Below are 14,844 nucleotides of genomic sequence, written 5' to 3'. Positions count from 1 at the left end.
TCTATCATTTTGATATTGCTCTTTGTGTTCCCACTTGGGAGAATATCTTGAACACCCTGTGTGGTCACTAAGACAGCCTTTCCCTGAAATAAAGAACCATGTTTCATTTTATTCACATGAAAGCAATTAGGTTTCATTTCATAACGCTGGACTTAAAATGTGGCACATGAGATTGGGGAGTGGAATTTCTAAATAAGCTTAGTGCCTTTTCCCCAATATTTTTAAAAATTTTGTGACAGGTTCCCTTTGATTTTTCATCACGTTGCTTTTCAGACAGGCAAATTTCTGAAATTTACTTCAGTTTTTACATGTAAAGTCAGCGGAAATGTCAAGCTCAAGTTGAGTAGATTGCCTAATTGTGCAGTAGAACTCCCATTGGGGATGCATTAGCTCTGCTGAGGGTTGCTCGCAACTGCAAAAATACTTTAGCTCTTTGGAGCTTAACATTATAAGTTTATAGTGCATGTCATAAGAAAACATTATATAACTTGTGGGTTGAATTATTACAGAATGTGAAATTTACCCATGATAATCCCAATAAATAATTTTCTAAAAAGCATGCAAGGAAGTGCAGTCTTAAATAACAATTTTACTGATATCCCAACTATACTGAATTTGTAGCTCTGTATAAATGCTACAAGTACTACAAAATGATGGTGGTACTTTGTCTGGATACATTACAATGTAGTTTACACAAATAATTCCATGAGGAAAGTGACAAAGTGACATAAAGATGTTACAAACTCACACAGAGAAATCGCAACCCTGGCATTATTTAAAGAAAAGTTTTTATATAATTCAGTATAACAGCGACCTAAAAAAACTAAAAAAACATATATATATATGAAATTTGCACCCACAGTAAGCAATAACACAACTTGGCATAATTACTAGGTTATAGCAGTTTAGATTAAATTGCTGCATTACTAAAGCAAGAATAATCTGGCAATAAACAGCATTAGTGGTGAACAGTATCAACAGTGATATATAATCCCACAGTAGTTCTCTACAGTCAATAGCCAGTAAACGTCTCAGAGAGCACTCTGTATATAAATTGAGATAGATAGATATAGATATAGATATATCTATATAGATATAGATATATCTATATATATATATAGATATATCTATATCTATATAGATATATCTATATATATAGATATATATATATAGATATATCTATATGGATATACATATATATACACACACACACACACACACACACACAGTGGGGAAAATAATTATTTGAACCCCTGCAGATTTTGTAAGTTTGCGCACTTACAAAGAAATGAAGGTTCTATAATTTTTATCATAGGTGTATTTTAAATGATAGAGACAGAATATCAACCAAAAATCCAGAAAAAACACATCATACAAATGTTATAAATTGAGATGTAGTTCAGTGCGTAAAATAAGTAGGTGATCCCCAAGCAAAACATGACTTAGTACTTGGTGGAGAAACCCTTGTTTGCTAGCACAGAGGTAAGACGTTTCTTGTAGTTAGTTACCAGGTTTGCACACATCTCCCAGTTTTCTTGGCTGTGGCTTGGCAACTCAAAGTTTTAGCTCCCTCCATAAATTTTCTATAGGATTAAGGTCTGGAGACTAACTAGACCACGCCATGACCTTAATGAGCTTCTTCTTGAGCCACTCCTTTGTTGCCTCGGCGGTATGTTTTGGGTAATTGTCATGCTGGAAGACCCATCCATGACCCATCTTCAGTGTTCTGGCTGAGGGAAGAAGGTTCTCATCCAAGATTTTTACAATACATGGCCTCGTCTATTGGCCCCTCAATTCGGCAAAGTTGGCATGTATCTTTAGCAGAGAAACTGCCCCAAAGCATAATGTTTCCACCTTTGTGCTTGACTGTAGGGATGGTGTTCTTTGGGTCATAGTCAGCATTTTTATTCCTCCAAACATGGTGAGTTGAGTTAATGCTAAAGAGCTAAATTTTGGTCTCATCTGACCACAGCACTTTCACCCAATCCTTCTCTGAATAATTTAGATGTTCATTGGCAAACTTCAGATGGGCCTGTACATGTACCTTCTTGAGAAAGGGGGCCTTGCAGGTGCTGCAGGATTTCAATCCATGGTGGTGTATTGTGTTACCAATGGTGTGGTGACTGTCGTTCCAACTACCTTGAGATCATTCACAAGCTCCTCCCATGTAGTTCTGGGCTGATCCCTCACTTTTCTCATGATCATCCTTACCCCATGAGGCAAAATCTGGCATGAAGCTCTGGAACGAAGGCGATTAATGGTTACTTTCTATTTCTACCATTTGCGAATATTCGCTCTAATGCCCCGTACACACGGTCGGATTTTCCGATGGAAAATGTGTGATAGGACCTTGTTGTCGGACATTCCGACCGTGTGTAGGCTCCATCACACATTTTCCATCGGATTTTCCGACACACAAAGTTTGAGAGCAGGATATAAAATTTTCCGACAACAAAATCCGTTGTCGGAAATTCCGATCGTGTGTACACAAATCCGATGGACAAAGTGCCACGCATGCTCAGAATAAATAAAGAGATGAAAGCTATTGGCCACTGCCCCGTTTATAGTCCCGACGTACATGTTTTACGTCACCGCGTTCAGAATGATTGGATTTTCCGTCAACTTTGTGTGACCGTGTGTATGCAAGACAAGTTTGAGCCAACATCCGACGGAAAAAATCCTAGGATTTTGTTGTCGGAATGTCCGAACAAAGTCTGACCGTGTGTACGGGGCATTACAGTTGTCTCCTTCTCATCAAGCTTCTTGCTGATGATCTTGAAGCCCATTCCAGCTTTGTGCAGGTCTACAATCTTGTCTCGGACATCTGTTGACAGCTCTTTGGTCTTGCCCATGTTGATGAGATTTGAATGGAAGAGAAAGATTTCTTTGGACAAGTGTCTTTTATACACATAACGAGTTGTCGTTAGGAGCACCTTCTTAAATTGACAGGACTAATCTGTGTACCACATGAGCACATACTGTGGCCAATCTGTTGGTTGGTAGGGGATCAAATACTTATTTTATTCAGTGAACTGCAACTCAATTTATAACATTTGTACCATGTGCTTATTCTGGATTTTTGGTTGATATTCTGTCTCTATCATTTAAAATACACCTATGATACAAATTATAGACCCTTCTTTTTTTTTGGAAGTGGGCAAACTTACAAAATCTGCAGGGGATCAAATGATTACTTTCCCCATGATAGATAGATATATATATATATATATGTATATGTGTATATATATATATATATATATATATATATATATATATATGTATATGTGTATATATATATATATATATATATATATATATATATATATATATATATATATATATATATATATATATATATATATATATATATATATATATATATATATATATATATATATATATATATATATATATATATATATATACACAGTACAGTGGTGTAGTGGTTAGCACTCTCACCTAGCAGTAAGAAGGGTCGCTGGTTCGAATCCCGACCATGACACTACCTGCCTGGAGTTTGCATGTTCTCCCTGTGTCTGCGTGGGTTTCCTCCGGGTACTCCGGTTTCCTCCCACACTCCAAAGACATGCTGGTAGGTTAATTGGATCCTGTCTAAATTGACCCTAGTATGTATGAATGTGAGTTAGGGACCTTAGATTGTAAGCTCCTTGAGGGTGTAGGGACTGATGTGAATGTATAATGTATATGTAAAGCGCTGCGTAAATTGACGGCGCTATATAAGTACCTGAAATAAATAAATAAAAAAAAAAATGTATATATATTGTATCCCAGGAGGGTCCCTGTGGGGCAATTGATAAATTTATGGCTCCTGACTTGCAGCCTTCAGCTGGCTAATTGGTGGGGCCCATTCTTTAATGTGGTGCACATCTGTACAGTCTCTTTAAAACTCTTCCAGCAGTGATTTACAAACTACTAGGTAGATAGGCAGTCTGCCTTTCTTACTCAGTCTGCTAGCAAAGGCAAAATTAATCACCAAAAGTAGTTACTCACCAGTCCCAGACACACAGTGAACTCTGATATGGATGCTTGGCTGTCAGCAATCTTTCTGGCTTTGCACTCGGGGTGACTCCTCAGCACTCCAAGTCTAAGGCTATAAATGATGAGTACACATGCAACGGGTGAAATGAGCACTCTGCAGTATCCTCCAGCAAGAGGAAATTCTCTCCTCTGAAGCCTGGGAAAAAAATGCTACTTTCCCATCATGTTAAGAATCTATATCGTATGCAAGATCCTTTTCCCAGACTACATTTCCAGCAGTTAATTGCAGCTTGCATCAAAGGCTCTCAAGTCCTTCATGCCCCATCTCCCTCTGCTGGATGGATATTGAATGGCATTGAAAGCTAGCATAAGAGTCTTGTATAGGCACACAAAGCAGCTGCAGCACAGTGTCTTTATAGTTGCTCCCTCTGGTCAACAAAGCACCTTGTTATACCTGTCTAGGGTACATACAGGCAACAATCAAAAACAGGAAATTACACTTTACTTACAATATGACAAATACTGTATAAGTATCTAAAATTCACATTGGTTTTAGTTTACTAACATCAGTTCATACTTTTAACTTTTCCATGCTTTGCTTGCTGTTTTCCAGGGTGTCAATTGGGAGCCTTGGAAGGGTCACGAGTTCTCCATTGCATTCATTGAGATGAAGATGAGACCTAATAACTTATCTGCAAAAATAGCATAAATGAAATCGAGCACCCATCTGCATTAAGTTTTCATTTTAAATGGTATATTTTGTTGAAGTTGCAATCAAAAAGAATCAACAAGCAAAATACTTATTGCTTAATTTATAAATGGTTTTGATCAGTGGTTGGATTGAGATGCCCAAGATTTTATTACCAACATTATGTGAGCTTAGTCCTTATTCTCCCTGGTCATGATGGGAGATTGCCATTTATGATGGTAATATGGAAAAGAGCAGATTTAGTGCAATTATGAATTGTGTTTTCGTGCAAAGATGCACAGCCACTATGTTGAGTCCTCTTGGGGGTGTTAAAATCATTTTTGAGGGTCACAGTATTTTATTAATGGCAGTTATTCTTCCTGGATATGAGGATTTTGGCAATCTTAGGTAGCAGTTGACACCTGATGGGTCTCCAACATATGAAATTGCTAAGCCACTCAGTTTTAGACTTACCTTTGATGATGATCCAAAAATATTCTGAAGTCAGCCTACTGCTTCAGGAATCCTCAAGTCTTAGTTCTCCTTCAATATATCCATCACAACTTGATATTTCCTAATATTTAACCTTTTTTTTTTCGTTTTAATGTTTATTTAAGGTAAAAGCTGAGCAGCCTGACTTGATAAAATTACATTTGTGTGTTCTTGTGTTGTATGTTGAGCTACCTAAATCAGGAATGGGGTTCTGTACTGAGTGCACCAGTCGTTGCCCCAAGGTTAAAGCAGGATGTGTAAATAGTTTTTTTTCTACAGTGTCTTCACTTGCTGGCAAGCTAACCGCTCACCCTAACATCAGTTGTATGTGTTGTCTATAGTTGTATGCTGCGCTACAAGACTACCACCTTTGTACCAAAATTGAGAAATAAATACACTCATAGAAATACAATGTGTCCCAAAATGTATTTCTTTAAACTTTAAAAGGATTAACTACATTTTTTTATAATTGGCTCTATGCATGGGCTCAGAGCAAAATAACCCTAATGTTAATTAAAAAGTGACCTTTCCATTTCAATCTGTAGCCACTATGGTTTTGCAAAACTGTTTAAACAAAAAAAACTTGCAGCCATGGCAACCCAGGGGAGCAAACTCTTATATTCTCCTTGAGTGTTTGGTTAATATTTTGTGAAATGCTATCAAAGAGTCTCTAAGAGACTGCTTAACCACTTCAGCCCTGGAAGATTTGGCTGCTAAATGACGGGCTATTTTTTGCAATTCGGCACTGCGTTGTTTTAACTGACAATTGCACGGTCATGCGATGCTGCACCCAAACAAAACTGATGTCCTTTTTTCCCACAAATAGAGCTTTCTTTTGGTGGTATTCGATCACCTCTGTGGTTTTTATTTTTTGCGCTATAAACAAAAAAAAAAGCGTCAATTTTGAAAAAAACACAATATTTTGTACTTTTTGCTATAATAAATATCCCCATTTTTTTTAAAAAAAAGCTAATTTTTTCTTAGTTTAGGCCGATATATATTCTTCTACATATTTTTGGTAAAAAAAAATCGCAATAAGTGTATATTGATTGGTTTGCGCAAAAGTTATAGCGTCTACAAAATAGGGGATAGATTTATAGCATTTTTATTATTATTATTATTTTTTTTTTACTAGTAATGGTGGCAATCTGTGATTTTTATCAGGACTGTGACATTATGGCGGACACATCGGACACTTTTGACACATTTTTGGGACCATTGGCAATTATACAGCGATCAGTGCTATAAAAATGCACTGATTACTGTAAAAATGTCACTGGCAGTAAAGGGGTTAACACTAGAGGGCGATCAAGGGGCTAACTGTGTTCCCTGTGTGTGTTTCTAACTGTAGGGGGAGGGAACTGACCTATCACAGATCGTGATTCCTAGCTATTAGGAACTCACGATCTGTCTCTCCTCACAGAACAGAACAGGGATTTGTTTGTTTATACACACAGATTCCTGTTCTGCCTCTCGTGCCCGCGATCGCTCATGGCCGGCGGTCATCGTGACCGTCGGGCCACGAGCATCGGCACCCTCGCAGTGCAGTGGACGCTGCTATCCCGATCCCGCGAGCCGACGTATAGCTGAGACGGCTCGCAGGATCGTGCAGTCCTGTCGAAGTATAATAATGGCGGCTGGTCGGCAAGCGGTTAAAGAGGAGTTCCACCCACCCCTTTAAAAATTAAAGTCCCTTTAACATAAGGACACTTACCTGTCCTGGAGTCCAGCGATGTCGGTACCGCAACCGAAGTTTACATTGGCTGGTCTGGTGCTGCCGCCGTTGCTGGTAAGGGAACCTGGCAGTGTAGCCTTTCGGCTGTAGAGCTTTCTCTTGTTTAGCGCAACTGGTTGAAAGAGAGAAATGCAGAATCTCCCACTACCGGCTATTGTATTATCACAGTCGGCATTTGTGGCTGTCAAAATACCTGAACAGTAACTGCATATGATTGGCTGTCACCTTTTTTTCCAGCCATTCCCTTCAAGTTTGCAGTTTGCTGAGCCAGGTGGTTTTGGTATGGAAAACTTTACCTTTATCTCAAGAACAGAAGGAATCGCAAATCTGCAATAAAGTTTTCTAAGATTATTAGAAATAAGGGGATATCATCTCATAGATAGTTGTCGGCAAAACAAGTTTTCCCACTGGAAGATTTCACCTCACCTCCTGTTTCTATGAGAAGTCAAAAAAATTATGATTTCCCATCACTTTGGGCGGCTTCACACTGCCCTCCTGCAATTTTGTGGGTTACATGCGCTTTGCCCAAAGCTTAGCAGGACCACACCGAGGTAGTGTAAATCCGCCCTTTCTGTAGAGGAAAAGAAGCCAGTGACTGGGATTCACAGTAAAGGTAGATCCTCCCAGCAGGGACACAGTAAAGAACAAAGAGATGTCAACCCCTTGCCACTCAAAACAACAAAAAAGTGTTTTGGGTCTACTTCCATTTAAGGTTAAAAACAACTCAATGGTTTCCTCTAGTTATTTATTATACCATTTTAAAGTAGTTGAAAACAAAGTGATGTTCCCTATTAAAGTGGACCTTTCATTTACATTCACATTTACATGAATCACCTGGGCCCATGTTAGCATTGCTATATCACGGTATTATTTTGAGTTAAAAAATGTTTCTTTAAAGTCATGTATAAAAAATTGCTTCCAGTAATGTGATCTAAATCATAGGCAGTGTATATAATGTGGTTTCTGTCCACCAGGAGCATTGTAGGTGTTTACTGTCACCAGTGACTGGAGAAGGTCATACAGTGCCCATGGTGTAGATGCCAAACTGACCCCCCTCCCCTGATGTGGGCAGCCCTGATCGTCTCTTACTGCAGCTGGGATCTATGATATTAGCACTACAGCACCGCTCGTGCCTGTCTGACCGTCTGGCTCCACCTAAGTGCTGGTACCCGGCGTGGACCACACCCCCTTACAGATATAGACACTGCACCCAAGGAAACTGCCCCCCCCACAGTCCCAGCCCTGTCCACCAGTACAGACCCCTCATTACAAATACCCCAGTACAGACCCTATGACTACAGACTTCCCCAGTACAGACCCTCCCTTACTACAGACACCACCAGTACAGCATAGTTGCCAACAGTCCCGATTTTCCCAGGACAATCCCGATTTTGGGACCCTTGTCCCGATGGGAGGCAGTCCCGATTTGGGATTTAGCCTTCTTTATCCAGGGAAATCAGGAATGTTTGGCTCTGCAGCAGCTGGCTCTAACAAAATGGCCACCGCCGGCGCCGCTAGATCGTTCCCCTTGTGTTCAGTGGAGAGGGGAGGGGACTCGATCCGTGCAGCCAATGAATCGGCTTCTGTCAGGAAATGTTCCATCCGCTGGTAATATCTGTTATTTGGCACGCAGTACTGAGGTCCACCAGCAGGTGTCTCCTGGCAGTTTGGAACTGTCAGGAGAGCTTTTCCCTGTTAATGTTATGTCATCTTTGGGCCACAGTACTGGCGTCTACCAGCGGATGGATCCTGGAAGTGTGGAGCAGACAGTACCTCCTACAATCAGGTGTCACTTGAGGCCAATCACAGGCCTAAAAATACCCGACAAGCACTCACATGAACCTGATCCTGTGCCCTGTGCCCTGAACCTGATCCTGTCTCCCTGTCCAGATCCCTATCCTGCCCCACCTGTTACCTTGCATCCCTACCTGCAGTCTGATCCACCCATCCTCTCCCTGTCCTGTGTTCTAACCCCATCTGCTGATCTCCCTGTGTATGACCTTGGCCTGGCTTACATTTATGTCTCTGGAACATCCCCTGTCCATCTGCTGATTTGCTGTGTATGACCCTGGCCTGGCCATTGTTTAGGATCCTGGTATTTCCCATTTATTGTACTTATCTGTCTATTGTTATTTGTGGGTCTGTGTCTGTGGTTGGTTATTGCACTGTGTCATATTGGAATTGGTTGTACTATATTACTCACTTACTTTAATAAATTATTATATTTTCACTTATATACGTTTGGGTGTCCTCTGTCGCCGATCACACGGTTCTGGTCACACCTGTTCATGACAATAAATCAAGGCCATCTCTGACCAGAAGTGACTGCACAGAGGAACCATTGTAGTGCTGTTACTGCTACTAAAATGCAGTCAGAAACAGTTGTTCTCCTTGCCTCACTGGTGTTGGAGGATAACAACTACTGTCGTCTGGTATTGAAAGAGTGGGCCAGGGATCAGCTCCTGGAGTGCATCCGTCTTGCCCATTCTCTGGTTGATCAGGGTAGATTTCTGTTTGAAAACGTTCAGCCCCTGATACAGGTGTGTGCTGAGCTAGCCTTGTCTAGCAGTCCTAAAGGAAGTGATGATTTTTTTCCCTCCCCTTCAGTAGTAATCAGGTGGAGTCTCTGGTATGGCTGTTGGAGGATGATGCTGTATACTTTCTGGAGCATTATTCAGCTTGTCCCAAACAGGTGCTAGTGGATTGTATAGATTCGGTGCAGTCCCTGGTTAGACAGGCAGTATGTGAACCCACGTTTGTTCAACCTGTACTACAGGCATGGTCAGACTTATTATTTCCAGCCTCGGTCAGCTCTTCACAACCCAGACCTGCTATTAGACACCTGCCTGCCCAGGAGTCTTTTTCCCCTTCACCCATAGCAACCTCCGTTTCAGCCCAATATACCCTGCTTCCCACCAAACATCAATACCCTGTCCCTACCCACTGCACCTATCCTGCATTCAACCCACCTGCCTCTTCTCAGCTGCCCACAAACCCACAGGAACTTCCTCCAGCTACTGTTACCTCTTCTCTGCCATATCCCAATCCTCCTTTCCAGTCTGCTGCACCCCTCACCTACAGAGCTTCAGTGGCTAAGCCAAAGAAAAAACAAAAGTTTTTTCCAACCAAGATGATCCTGCCAGTAACCCAACCTGCCTCCGCACCAGCTAATGCAACCCAGTCTGACATCCCAGTGCCTGCCTTCCAGCCTGATGTCTCGGTGCCTGCCTTCCAGCCTGATGTCTCGGTGCCTGCCTTCCAGCTTGATGTCTCGGTACCTGCCTTCCAGCCTGATGTCTCGGTGCCTGCCTTCCAGCCTGATGTCTCGGTGCCTGCCTTCCAGCCTGATGTCTCGGTGCCTGCCTTCCAGCCTGATGTCTCTGTGCCTGCCTTCCAGCCTGATGTCTTGGTGCCTGCCTTCCAGCCTGATGTCTCGGTGCCTGCCTTCCAGCCTGATGTCTTGGTGCCTGCCTTCCAGCCTGACATCTCGGTGCCTGCCTTCCAGCCTGACGTCTCGGTGCTTGCCTTCCAGCTTGACATCTCGGTGCCTGCCTTCCAGCCTGACGTTTCGGTGCCTGCCTTCCAGCCTGACGTCTCGGTGCCTGCCTTCCAGCCTGATGTCTCGGTGCCTGCCTTCCAGCCTGACTTCTCGGTGCCCGCACTCCAGCCTGATGTCTCGGTGCCTGCCCTCCAGCCTGATGTCTCGTGCCTGCCCTCCAGCCTGATGTCTCGGTGCCTGCCCTCCAGCCTGATGTCTCGGTGCCTGCCCTCCAGCCTGATGTCTCGGTGCCTGCCCTCCAGCCTGATGTCTTGGTGCAAGTGTTCCAGCCTGAGGTGTCAGTGTTCCAGCCGGAAGTACCAGTGCCTGCTCTCCAGCCTGATGAGCCCGCTGCCCAGCTTGATGAGCCCGCTGCCCAGCCTGATGAGCCCGCTGCTCAGCCTGATAAGCCCGCTGCCCAGCTTGAAGTGCCCATGCCTGCTGCCCAGCTTGAAGTGCCCATGCCTGCTGCCCAGCTTGAAGTGCCCATGCCTGCTGCCCAGCTTGAAGTGCCCATGCCTGCTGCCCAGCTTGGAGTGCCCGCTGCCCAGTCTGGAGTGTTCCTGTCTACTGCACAGCCTGGAATGTTCCCGTCCGCTGCCCAGCCTGATGTGCCACCATCTGCTGCCAAGCCTGATGTGCCACCGTCTGCTGCCCAGCCTGATGTGCCACCGTCTGCTGCCCAGCCTGAGGTGCCACCGTCTGCTGCCCAGCCTGAGGTGCCACCGTCTGCTGCCCAGCCTGAGGTGCCACCGTCCGCTGTCCAGTTTAAGGTCCCAGTGCCTGCTGCTCAGCCTGAAATCCCAGTGTCCATGTTCCAGTCTGACGCTCCAGTGACTACTGTCCAGTCTGATGCACCCGTCGTTCAGCCTGTTGTGCCACCACCTGTTGTTCTGCCTGATGTGCCAGCGCCTGTGCCTACTGCCCAGTCTGAAGGTCCAGTACCTGCTGCCTGGTCTGATGTCTCTGTACCCGCTGTCCAGTCTGACTTAGAGCCTGCTGCCCAGCTCGAGGACCCGGAGCCCGCTGTCTGCCCTGATGTGCCAGCTGTCTGCCCTGAGGTGCCTGTTGCCCAGCCTGATGTACCCCCATCTGTTGTTCTGCTTGATGCCATAGACTATGGACAATTACAAGCAGTTGGAGCGTCCGGAGCCCGCTCCTTTGAGGGGGGGTACTGTCAGGAAACGTTCCTTCCGCTGGTAATATCTGTTATTTGGCACGCAGTACTGAGGTCCACCAGCAGGTGTCTCCTGGCAGTTTGGAACTGTCAGGAGAGCTTTTCCCTGTTAATGTTATGTCATCTTTGGGCCGCAGTACTGGCGTCCACCAGCGGATGGATCCTGGCAGTGTGGAGCAGACAGTACCTCCTACAATCAGGTGTCACTTGAGGCCAATCACAGGCCTATAAATACCCGGCAAGCACTCACATGAACCTGATCCTGTGCCCTGTGCCCTGAACCTGATCCTGTCTCCCTGTCCAGATCCCTATCCTGCCCCACCTGTTACCTTGCATCCCTGCCTGCAGTCTGATCCACCCATCCTCTCCCTGTCCTGTGTTCTAACCCCATCTGCTGATCTCCCTGTGTATGACCTTGTCCTGGCTTACGTTTATGTCTCTGGAACATCCCCTGTCCATCTGCTGATCTGCTGTGTATGACCCTGGCCTGGCTATTGTTTATGATCCTGGTATTTCCCATTTATTGTACTTATCTGTCTATTGTTATTTGTGGGTCTGTGTCTGTGGTTGGTTATTGCACTGTGTCATATTGGAGTTGGTTGTACTATATTACTCACTTACTTTAATAAATTATTATATTTTCACTTATATACGTTTGGGTGTCCTCTGTCGCAGATCACACGGTTCTGGTCACACCTGTTCATGACAGCTTCTCTCTTTACAATTCTGAAGCCTGGGTTAGCTGCACGGATTGGCCCCTCCCCTCTCCACTGGACACATAGTGCCGCTTGTGAAGTTTGCTCTGCTCTTGTCACTCTCGGTGTAAAGTCCAGGCAGTGATGTAACTGTAATGTACAGGGGGGTTATTATGTGCAAGGAGGGTTACTATGTACAGGGGGGTTAACTATGTATGGGGGGGTTAACTATGTACAGGGGGGTGACTATGTACGGGGGGTAACTATGTACGGGGGGGTAACTATGCACAGGGGGATTACTATGTACAGGGGGGGTAACTAAGTACAGGGAGGGTAACTATGAACAGAGGGGTAACTATGCACAGGGGGGTAACTATGCACTATGCACAGGGGGGTTACTATGTACAGGGGGTAACTATGCACGGGGGGTTACTATACAGAGGGGGTAACTATGCACAGGGGGGGTAACTATGTACAGGAGGTAACTAGGGGGAGAGGGGTAACTATGTACAGGGGGAGGGGGTAACTATGTACAGGGGGGTAACTATGGCTCTGCCTGGGACACTGATGTAAGGACTGAGGCTGGGAACACTAGTGTAAGGACTGACTCTGCTGGGGGCAACTGACGTAAGAAGGGACTCTGCTGGGGGCACCTGATGCAACGAGGGACTCTGCTGGGGGCACCTGATCAAGGAGGGACTCTGCTGGGGGCACCTGATGCAAGGAGTGACTCTGCTGGGGGCACCTGATGCAAGGACGGACTCTGCTGGGGGCACTTGATGCAAGGGCGGACTCTGCTGGGGGAACCTGATGCAAGGACGGACTCTGCTGGGGACACATGATGCAAGGACGGACTCTGCTGGTGGCAGGCGACGTGGCAGGTGACGCTCTCAGGGCTCCCACTGATTCTGCATTATGGTGAGTTGAATGATTTAATTTAATATTACAATGTAATAACAGAAATAATGCGCTTCAATCATCCTGACACCACAACACCCATGGTGCCAGGATGATTGAAGCTCTAACACCAGGTGTTTGGAGTATCTTTATCTGCTGATTGTTAAACTCTGGAATACACATATTTCTATTGTGGTGTAGGATCTGGGGCTGCTGTCCCTCCATCCCTCCCCCCCTTTCCCCCTTTCCCCCTTTTCCCCTTTCCATCCCTCATTCATCTCAGACTCTAATCACACCCTATTTGAGCCACGCCCACTATTCAATGTAAACCACGCCCATTTTTCTGACGCATGCCACATTTTTTCCCTATGCCACACATACAAACGCATGCCCCACCCCCTAATTATAATGTGACTCCGCCTACAGCCAAAAAAGTGTCCCCAAAATTTTTTTTACAATGTTGGCAACTATGGTACAGACTTCTCAGTACAGACACCCACAGTACAGACCCATAAGTACAGATAACCAAGTACCCAGTACAGACAAACCTCAATATAGTTTTCCCCTGACTACTCCCTCCCTAGCCAAACTCTGTCAGACAAAATAAAAATAACATGCAGTCGGCTGCTCCAACCCCCCTCCCAGAGTGTTAATGGTATGAACCACTCTAGCCTATGTACGCCACTGGTGCAGACAATGGACTTCACTACCAGAGACATCTCTGCTTGCTCTCCAACTCCCAGGTAGGGCAGCCCCCAGGCAACAGAGCAGGCCAGTGTAGCGCACCCCCTAAAGAGCTGCAGATAACTGGGATCCCCACCCTGCACAGCCAGGCACACTGAATTTTCACAGGCACTGTTGAGGCAGGTAACAGTCCGTGTTTTTGTTTTCTTTGTTGTTTATTAAAGGTAATAACTTGGATAGGGATAGGAGGTTTTGGAATGCCATCTTAACTCTAATAGAACTTCAGGAACATTTTTCCTATATACAGTCTCTATATACAACTCCATTTCTTCCTTGAGCACACACTTGCTTGCAGAACCCAGCTGGACCACTGTGTGAAGATCTGACAGTCACTTAATCAGAATAAAGGCAATGGCCCATTAAAGGCAGGAACCCAAGGCCCCTTGGTTGTGTAGAAAAAATATTACAGTGTCCAGCTTGTACTCTTCCTCCTGTGGTTACGGATCCCAGCACCCCCTCTTCAGGCTAGGTCAACCCACCCTTTGCAGCTGCCCCTCTATTAACACTCCAGGCTAACTTTTCCACCAGTCCTTCAGACTGACACTCACCAGCCCACCCAGCTGACTCTCAGGAGATCTCCCAGTAGTGCTGACCTACCCCTGCTGTCCTCACTCATTACTTCCCTGCCTCCAGGAAGGGCTTCCTCCATGTTTTATGGCAAGATCCGTCCAGCACTCAAGCCCCAGCCCAAGGCCACCCCCCCAGACTAGGATGGGACCCTTGAGGGCCACCGACAGCCTACTCAGCACTCCAGCTCCATCTTCCACCCGACTGCTCCTGCTGGCATGATTCATGCCTATTTATGAGGTGGCCTGCCCCCTGCCAGCCCTTTACTGCCCCCTGCCAGCCCTTTACTGTGAATTGTCTGAGGCCCTCATA

At 45.1% G+C, this 14,844-nt stretch overlaps 1 protein-coding gene across 2 annotated transcripts in view; it reads left to right on the top strand.

Annotated features, from left to right (window-relative positions):
- Positions 1-5,580, top strand: part of TNN (tenascin N) — a 122,268-nt gene extending 116,688 nt beyond the window's left edge. For both annotated transcript variants that reach the window (XM_073593421.1, XM_073593420.1), the window contains exon 15: positions 4,613-5,580. In XM_073593421.1, the coding sequence (XP_073449522.1) occupies positions 4,613-4,708 (96 nt within the window). In that variant the 3' untranslated portion in view covers positions 4,709-5,580. The remainder of the gene's footprint in view (positions 1-4,612) is intronic.
- Positions 5,581-14,844: the final 9,264 nt, after the last annotated feature.

This window comes from Aquarana catesbeiana, linkage group LG07 (genome assembly GCF_042186555.1).
Source record: "Aquarana catesbeiana isolate 2022-GZ linkage group LG07, ASM4218655v1, whole genome shotgun sequence".
Lineage (NCBI taxonomy): Eukaryota > Metazoa > Chordata > Amphibia > Anura > Ranidae > Aquarana > Aquarana catesbeiana.
The sequence above is the reverse complement of the archived record's forward strand: the minus strand, read 5'-3'. Positions and strand labels throughout refer to the sequence as shown.